The sequence below is a fragment of the Amaranthus tricolor genome, chromosome 9 (assembly GCF_026212465.1).
Source record: "Amaranthus tricolor cultivar Red isolate AtriRed21 chromosome 9, ASM2621246v1, whole genome shotgun sequence".
In the NCBI taxonomy this organism is placed as follows: Eukaryota; Viridiplantae; Streptophyta; class Magnoliopsida; order Caryophyllales; family Amaranthaceae; genus Amaranthus; species Amaranthus tricolor.
In genome coordinates, this window is record NC_080055.1 from 1,035,882 (window position 1) to 1,045,881 (window position 10,000).

A 10,000-nucleotide genomic window follows, 5' to 3' on the forward strand; every position below is an offset into this window, starting at 1 on the left:
CCAACCCATTAAACCTTAATGTCCACTTACTGTTCTTTAATGTCTACTTACATTATCCTTAATATCTACTTACATTATACTTAATGCCCACCGAAAAAGTACTTATAATGCCTACTTACAATATTCATAATGCCTATCAAAAAAGTTACCCTACTAGCCTACTTATCTTATCTTTAATGCCTACTTACAATATCTTTAGTACCAACCAAGTAAATTCTTAAGTATTTACAATTTTCTAAATACCTACTTATAGTATTCTTAATGCTTACCGAAAAATTTATTTTATATTTTTCTTTTTCGGCCAGCCTAATTAGAAATAGTCTCTCAAAAAGACCGTCTCTCACAAAAATTTGTGATTTTTCTATAATACTTTAACTTAATATGGTCTCAAAGACATGAACACTATTTTGTCAGGCTTTCTTATAAGGGAAATCAAGAAGCTATTGATATAGAACATTGAAAACTGAATGAGTAAACTCAATCTATAAAAGTCTGTTTGTTTAGGGATTTGGATAACCCAAGCCATTTCTTGAGGATAACAAGACCCTATGATTGTTACCACCAGAATTTGGGTGGTAACAAAATACATTTCTTGAACATTTCTAAAGAAGTAGGTAAATACTTTCTTGTGCTTATTTATTCTTCAATGTTGGTTTTGGTATTCTTTTTTGCTCCTGGAAGAACTCTGTTCTTAAGTAGTTATGGGAATTAATGGAAGTGATGTTTGTGATTGAAAGAATGTTTTATTTCTAAGAGTGTTTTTTCTTGTGTTTCTATTGACGCTTTCCTCCACAACACATGAAATATCAATTCGTCTATTTTAAAAACCTTTACAATATGGCCAATGTGATATGATACGGCCTTGTTTTTACACTAGGCTTATAATTACGGTTAAATCTAAAGTAACCTTTTAGATTGATGTTTGTTTTATATAAATAAAACTTAATAGAGATTACAAGTACCGAATTAAGATTACAAGTGTTTTGCAGCCTAATACAAATTTCTAGAAATTGAAATTACAACGAATTTAATTAACTTAAAATAAATAAATAACCTTAAACTGAAGATACTTTAAGACAATACTATCTACGAAAACTTGATACCAAAACAAGATACTGTCTAGTATTCTTAAAAACGTTATTCCACCTACTTAGTGTTTAGGCTTAAAACCTGAAATACACTTTTAAGATACAATGATTTGCAATAAATTATCAGCATTATATAATTAATCTTTTAATCTTTTGATAGATAATTTGTATGTAAATAATAGAAGAAAAGAGCATCAAATAAAATTGATACAAAATAATATCGAAGAAAGAGATTAAAAGGTGTAATTAAATTCTTGGTATGGCGAGAAGGAATCCATGCCTTAAGAACGTATTTAATTTAAGTGTCTAATGTCCAAAATATCACCATGACCTCAATTATCTCCTCTTCTTCCTCAACAACAATCAATTTGGATTGTCCCATTAATACATGAGTAATGCTTATCCCTTCATGCTTATTATAGTCGCTTTGAAGTACTCATTTGCCGTCATTATCCGACCATTCGAACTCTCCCCATCAAAAATTGGTACGTCCAATTTTCGATACTTCTAGTTGAATCCTCCGCTATTGCTATTCCCTTATGCACTGGGTGATTGAGCTCAAAACGGCCCCCATTTGCCCACTCCGTATTCTGTCCCATATTTCCCTGTTTCGCACCAAAATTTTTGTCAAAATTAACTTTCCTTGGATTTTCTGCCATTGCCATTCCTGCTCTCCAACGGTTTGGATTGTCCCTCCATCAAAAGAATGATTGCTTTCTCAGTATTATCTTGTTAAAAGTCTTTCTTCCAAATAAGATACCTCAATTTATACCAGGCTTGTCAATACGCTGTTGATTATAGCTTCATAAACCTTAATTTTCTCAATACGCCTCTCAAAGGTCATCATCCGTGCTTTCATAAACGCAGGTGTGACATAAACATGCCGAAACTGGTAAAATTAATAAAAAAATTAAAAAAAAAGGAAAAGTAGTTCGGCAAAAACTCGAGCATAGCTTCATTAACCTTGATTTACAAAAACTCTGAAAGGTCAACAGCCTAACAGTCAAATCGTGTTTCTGGCAACCAATTGATTATTTTCATGCAGAATGATTTAGTGCTTTCTATTTTATCATGCTTTTCCAGAAAGGTCCAGGACAACAGATATAACCCAAAACTAGATAGAGCAATTGCTTACCGTGTTTTTCCCAACTCCCATGGACTTCGATTTAGGAACACAGGTGAGTTTTAAGAATGGCAAATCTTACGGAAGGATCTTGGGACAGCAAACAAGACAACATCCAAAAAACTTCGTAGAAGCAACCCCCTCAGGAACCACCGAAGGCCACCTATAGAAAAACTCAAGTTGAGATGACAGCAACCAACAGCCTTACGTTCTTATACTGCCCCTAAACCAGTTTCTTGCACCAGTGAAACATTTTAAACAATTTTCCTCCAGTAATATCCCAAAAAGTTCGCTTTGTTCTTCTTGCATTTTCAATGTCAAGAGTCCTATATGCAAGAGTAAGCAAATAAACTGCAGGATGGAGTCTCCTGAATAAAAAAAGATGAAGGGTAAAGAGCAAATTCTAATTAGAAAATTGGAAAAAAAAATCCTATTCCAGACAATATAATTAATTTTAAGATGATATAAGATTTACTTATCAAATTCTTGATGAACATTGAATCCATCCCAGTATCTTTGTGAAGGAACAGTTCGACTTTTTCTATCCCTTCCATAAGTTTCCACGTACCAACCACCAATATCATGTGTGTTGCAGCGTGGCTCAAACAGCCAAAACCTGCAAAGAAAAAGAAATGTGAGATTATAAGCTATATATCATTAGAAGTAAAACTTCCAACACATGTCAAGCAGAAGCCCATACGCCATTGAAAGGCCATCTATATTCAATCCCATTGCTTAGCATAAGGGTTTTCGCAAGAAAACATGTAACTTATCTGAGAGTCATTTCAAATTTCAAAGAAATAATAAGGGACATAGGATACTGCTTTAAATACTTTACCTTGCAGTGTTATTCTTTTATAAGAATCTATACATATAAGAGCCATTTCAAAATAATTCACAACCAATTGATACTACACTAACTACATGACTTTATGAGAGTTGAGGTGTTAACACTTGTACAACTTGCAACTTAAAGCACACTGCTACCAAATTGTGCGAACAGGTCACAATAAAAATGGAATAAATAGTTTAGCTCTCTTGGTCCCGTATATATTGCAGCTTCCATCTACACAGAATAAGGCTAACACCAATACACTTTTGTTTTATACTTGGGCAAAAGGGGATTATAAGATTAGCAAGTCTTCTAGTCAATCATAAACAATCAAATTCCAAAAGTTGGATTCTGGGGGAAGATAACAACGCATCTGTCAGACAGGCTCAGGCTTATAAAAATCTATAGTGATTAAAATTTTGAATTTCCAAGTTGTTATGCACTCACCACCAAAAAAGCACATTTTTCAACAATAACCATCTGGATTATACTAACATCAATCTTCAAACTCTAGGGAGAGTAAGTGGAGTCAATGTTCACTACAAGCCCAATATAGAGAGAGAGATAACATTCGAATATAGAGTCAACCATGGAATTCAGATTCGTCAACATTCATGGCCTTTTGTTAATGAAAAAACTTACTTGCTAGGAGGCAATCGAGCCCTGGTGCATCTACACTCGCAAATAGAAACTTCATCACCCAACTGAAACCAGTGTACGTGTTTCACCTAAAAGAGGAATTTAGGTTATAAAATTTCTCTTTGCAGGTTGTGATAGCAATTTCAACAATGATAATGATCAGGAACAAGACAACTACCAGAAAAAAATAACCTTCCAAGTATTAAACCAGCAAAACCAATCTAGGTAATTATTGCAACTATTTTGTTCAACAATCATAATACTATATCAACAACATTTCATTACCCCAATGCCATTAAGTGGTTCCCACCTAGAGTGGGCTTGGGGGCTCGAATGTACGCAACCTTACCCTTGTTAGTGATAAAACTAACAAAAAGGTTATTTCCGATTGACCATTGGTAGCAAACATCATGTGCAACTTCACATAAATAAGAAGTACGCATGATATAATGAACAATTTTACTTTAGTCCATTATAATCCGAAACCAAAGAGCTATAGATATTTAGCCCCATCAAAATAATATAGTATATCTCTAGTAAAAAATAAGAAGATAAAGCCTATCTATTTATTGAGAAAAAAAAAATCATAAGTCATGACTAAATCTAACTACTTAGCTTAAATACAAACGAGTGAGAAAAACAGAGTCATAACCGAGTCTATCTTCTTAGCTTCAATAGAAGCATGTACAGTCACACATGTACAGAGGTGAAGCAGTGATAATGGTTATTCAAGATGAAACTCCCATCAGGAGCTTTAACATTTAAGTATACTGTAAACTTAAGTGAAGAGATTTTCATAATTTTTCATCATATATCAGTCATAAGTCATCTAGGAGGATACAACTGCAAAAAAAATAAATAAATAAAAGAGAAACCCATAATTAAGAAACAGCAAAGGGAATGTAGTAAGACAAACCATTGGTGTCCTGTGCTTGAGAATTACATGAGTTTTGAATCCATTGCCATTGAGTACATCACAAGAGCTCTCATCAGGATTAGTTCCTAGCCCTATTACAGTACCCAATAAGTTCTTTGAATCTGAACCATGCAAAGTGCTTTTCTTGAAATTGTAATGATCCGCAATCCCAGGTTGTTCAAGTGAACTGAGAAAAACATGTATCTTATCTTGAGAAATATCCTTGTCAGTATCAGCAGAAGGTTCTTTTGCACCAAAAGAAGCTTTTGAAGGGACTCTAGTTGCCACAGCAACCAGTCTCCCGCATATATGCAATTCCAAGTCTTTGTAAGCATCTGAAGCATGACATCTAATACCTCCCATGGTCCGAGGGGGCAGTTTCATCGCTGCTTTATCTGCAAAATTTGTTTGGCAGTCCGAGTTGTTGGCAGATTGAGACAAATCTAAATCAATATGTCCTCTGGCTAGTTTTTTGTAAGAGACATCAGATAACTCAAGAACATCATCTGCAATCCGGACAATCCCAAAATGATCACGCCCTGATACCAAGTGCAGAACCTCAGCTGTTTCACATATAGACCTCTCCTCTGCTTCGAAACGATCGGGAAGAACGTCCAGTGATTGAATTTCAGGACCAAAATATGCTGAATGTATAGCTGAATAGAATTCTCTTTGCAGCACATCAAAATAACCCGAACCAGCAGGCAAACTTCTCTCTGATAGTATATCTTTCACAGCATATCTATACCACCTCAACCATTCAACAACCTCCATCTGCTTTATTCTGGTCACGTTTGTGGCATGCATATGATAATTTAAACTTTCACGCGAAACTTTCTGTGCAACGTGTCTAGTAGTCAGCAGATACTGATCATAAAGGGCTCTCTTAGTGGGGTCTGACAGAATCTGCAACAAGAGTTATGTACCAGTCACATATCTCAAGTTTGAATGATGACAGAATCTGCAAAATATATAGAACAAAACCTTATAGGTTTAATCATATCGCACTATTATTACCCTTGTTGGAAGACAGACTACAACGAACAAGCACTTCCTTGAGAGTAAATAACAAATCTACTGACATTACACAAACCTTAATTAGTGCAACAAATTCTAGGAGATTTTTTCAGTAAAGGAAGAACAATCATACAGCAGTTGGCATTGCAGGAAATACTCTGCAAGTCAAAGCTATATAATTAAGAAGAAATTGCGCCACAAAATTTTCAAATCAAATATAAGATCTTCGACAAATTGAAGGGATTTAATAGAAAACTTTTGCATAATTTACAGTCAATGTAACATATTAGAAGACGTGATGCTAGTAGGCACATGATCTTAAGCAGTTAGCAATTTCACGCAACCTCTAGAAGGGATAAGTTCAATGGTCTAAAATACCTGGCTTGTAACAGATTCGCTTCAATAATTTCTTGTTTTAGTTTAACTGTATATTTGTGTTAGTTATTACAACCCTCTCCCCTCTTCTTCCAAACACAGACAAGTATATAGGTTATACATCGGAAACTATATTGTGTAACACAATGCCCCTAAGCAGTGAAAACCTGCACATATACATCAATCAGATACATCTCTTATTTTCCAGTCACCCTCAACAAATTAAGTAATAAATGAAAACGACGATAATAGAAACCAAAACATTTTTAAAAGTCAAATCAACTTTTCTTCCTTGAGCAGTGAACACCATGAGAATCAATATCAAAATCCCAGAAATAGGTGGACATTGCAGTATAACCTGCATAAACCAAGTTGCTGAATGTTCCAATTGTTAGAACTAATCTAGAAAAATCTAAAGAAAATATCTAATAAATGGATGAAAAAATCTAGCTAATATAACCGACATTGTAGTATACTTTAGATAAATAAGAGTAACCGACATTATTGTTGTATAAATATGGGTGTTACCTAACAATTGTAATCAGTCAAAAAAAAAAGCAACTAAAACACATTACAACTAACTTACCTTTGTGCTAGGATATTGCTGTATAGATTGTATCTCATTGTGAATTTCATAATCATCCCAAACATCCTTGTGAGAGAAATATCACAATAGGAAAATGTACTCACGCCTCCTATCAATATCGGGTTTCCGAGCGGCTTGAATTTGTTGTCGCAAACTAATCTTCGAGGTGTTCTTTTGGTAATTAGAAGAGTTTCAAAGCCAACTTCAAGGAATTACAAATAGTGTAGTATTCATACTTGTAACACATTTGTAATAACATTATTTTGCAATAATCTATTGTGATATCATCTTCATCATGGCAAGCATGAAGGAACTTCTAACTTTACCAGGTTGGACAAATTTGTTGGTATGCACTTTCGTCGTTGGCATAAGAAGATGCTCATTCTTTTGACCACTCTTAATTTGGCTTATGTCATAAGCACTCCTAAGCCGGAGGAATTGGATGATGAAACTTTGGAACAAGCAAAGAAAAGGAGAAGTGGGATAATGATGACTTCATATGTCGGGGACATATTTTGAACGAAATGAAGGATTCTCTTTTTGATGTATATCAATTTCATGAGTCGGAAAAACTTTTCTGGGATGTGCTTGAAGACAAATATATGGCCGAGGAAGCGAGTTCTAAGAAATACCTTGTAAGTAATTTCAATGCTTTCCCCATTGTTTATCAATTCCAAGAATTACAAAGCATGTATGCTAACATGAAAATTCACGACATATGTTTGGATGAAATATTTATAGTATCCAGCAAATCAGACAAGTTACCTCCATCATGGAGGGATGTTAGACACGCTATTAAACATAAGAAAGAAGACATAAGTCTTATCGAACTTGGACAACATTTTGTTGTTGAGTCTAGCATAAGGGGCCATGAGGGGCAAAAGGATCCAAATCCTAATGTTGACACAATCAACATTGAAGAGGGGAAACCCTCTCAAGGTGGAAAACGAAAGAAGTCTTTCAAGGGGAATACTAGCAAAAGCAAACCCGTTGAGAATAGGTGTTGGGAATGCGGAATTCCCGGACATCTATAAAGAAATTGCTTTATTTCAAAAACAAACAAAAGAAGACAAACAGTCAAGCTTCCAAAAGTGAGGACCCATCAACTAAAGGTGATCATTCCATATTAAATGAACATTATAGATTTGATGTTTGTTTAATGAATACTAATAATAATATTGTGCAGGATAATCCAATGTCTTGGTTTATCGATTGAGGAGCGACGAGACATGTTTGTAAAAACAAACATTCGTTCAAAACCTTACACAATGTGGTTGATGGAGAGTTTGTCTACATGGGGAACAATGTTTCTATCATGGTCCATGCAAAAGGACAAGCTGAACTCATGTTTACGTTGGGAAATCTCTTAGTGTTAAGAGAGGTATACTATGCTCCCGACATTAGTAGGAATCTTGTCTCGGGTTTCGTCTTGAACCGATTAGGCTACATGTTTGAAACGGATAAATTATAATTTCTAAGAATAACTTGTTTATTGGTCATGCTTACATACAATGTAATCTTTTTAAACTATCAATTGTATGTACTTTCAAAATCTATGTATGTAATGTGGAAATTTCTATCAACATATGCAATGATTTGCATTTTAGATTGGGACATTTAAATTTTGATAAAGTTTCCTTTATGTTTAAGCATGATTTAATTCCTTTTGGTCCACAACAATCACATAATTGTAAAACATGCATGCTTAACAAGATCACTATAATACTATTTAAAATTGTTGTTAGAAAATCTAAAATTTTAGATTTGGTACATACTACATAGTAACTTGGGTGATTTTCATAGTACATCATCTTTAGGAGATAAAAAATATGTGATTACATTCATTGATATTATTCCAAGTTTTGTTATGTGTACTTGTTACATGCAAAGAATGAAGCTTTTAGTTCTTTTAAGATTTACAAAAATGAAGTAGAAATACAAATTGGATGTAAACTTAAAAGACTTAGAACGGATACAAGAGGAGAATACTGTGATCCCTGTTGTTTCCAATCTATAGGCATAATTCATGAAATAACAGTCGGATACGCACCACAATCAAATGGTGTGGTGAAAGGAAAAACCGTACTCTTCAAGAGACGGTGAATTCTATGTTATCCTTATCTAGTTTGAGTAAAGGATTTAGGGTGAAGCAATGTTGACGGCTTGTCTTATTCATAACTGGGTTCCATCTAGAACCAATAAGGAAAATTTCCGTGAACTTTGGTACAAAAAGAAAGCCAAACTTAAAAGTATATTAAGGTTTGGGGTTGTAGGGCCATTATAAGAGTGCCCGACAACAAGAGAAAAAAACTCGGTGAACGAGTAATAGACCAAAATGACTATATATCGATACACTCGATTACTGAGTCTAGTAATGATTTTTTCCAGTGAGAATACATTCTCATCAATGAGTACACAAAAATATCTACGAGTTAGTATCGAAGAATGTGTTGATAATGATCAGCAGGAAACCCCTCCAAATGTCGATGAAAACCAACAACTAGATGAAAAAGAAAACATTGCATTTATTCCTAAAAGGAATAAAAGACAATAGAAAGCAAAAAGTTTTGGACCCGATTTCCATGTATATTTGGTCGAAGGAACTAGAAATAAAATTTCCTCTAGCGTTCCATATTTGTTTAATGTGTAAGGAGACTCATTGACTTACAGTGATGCAATGGCATCACAAGATAGTGCCTTTTGAAAAAAGGTAATAGATGATGAGATGCAATCCATCATGGGAAATAATACTTGGTATTGGTAGATCTTCCTCCAACTTGTAAATCTATCGGTTGCAATTGGACTTTACGCAAGAAAATGAAGATTGATGGAACTATAGATAACTTCAAGGCCCGTTTAGTGGTACAAGGACTTTTCAAAAGCATCCTAGGCAAGTTGCTCGTTCGAGCCCTACCCCTGCTCAAACACGAGCAGCATCTTCCAGAATCTACTATGGGCTGCTAACTTAAGTGCTCGAACGAGCACTATCCCTTACTCGAACGAGCACTCTGTTCTTCACCTCCTGTTTTGCTTTCTCATGTTGTCTTGTTCGAGCAACCACCCTACCATGCCTTGCCTCGTTCAAGGTATGGTCTTCAACCCTTAGTGAAGCCTCAAACGCCCCACATCAAGCACCTCATTGATCGTTCCAAACCTTACTTCACTCACATACGACACATCCTCAAAGTCCATCTCCAAAGTACAAGCTAATGCGTGTTCGATTAAGTGATTAAATTCATCATCATTATTAAGAGTGTTGGCACTTTCATCAACACACCCGTAGCAAGGACAACCACAATTAGGTTGTTAGTAGCATTTATCGTCTAGAGATCCATCAAATGGATGTGAAAACCGCATTCTTATATGGTGAACTAGATGAGGAAGTATATATGAAATAACCCAAAGGGTTTGTTTTAAAAGGGCA

General features: G+C 34.8%; 1 protein-coding gene across 2 annotated transcripts in view; it reads right to left on the reverse strand.

Annotated features, from left to right (window-relative positions):
* Positions 1-626: 626 nt before the first annotated feature.
* Positions 627-10,000, reverse strand: part of LOC130824045 (uncharacterized) — a 12,564-nt gene continuing 3,190 nt past the window's right edge. The window contains exons 2-7 of one of the 2 annotated variants that reach the window (XM_057688921.1): positions 5,616-5,672; positions 4,599-5,504; positions 3,686-3,771; positions 2,687-2,827; positions 2,224-2,579; positions 627-1,977 (exon numbers count right to left, since the gene is read on the reverse strand). In XM_057688921.1, coding sequence (XP_057544904.1) covers positions 2,435-2,579; positions 2,687-2,827; positions 3,686-3,771; positions 4,599-5,504; positions 5,616-5,672 — 1,335 coding nt within the window. In that variant the 3' untranslated portion in view covers positions 627-1,977; positions 2,224-2,434. The remainder of the gene's footprint in view (positions 1,978-2,223; positions 2,580-2,686; positions 2,828-3,685; positions 3,772-4,598; positions 5,505-5,615; positions 5,673-10,000) is intronic. The other variant, XM_057688922.1, reaches the window with a different exon arrangement.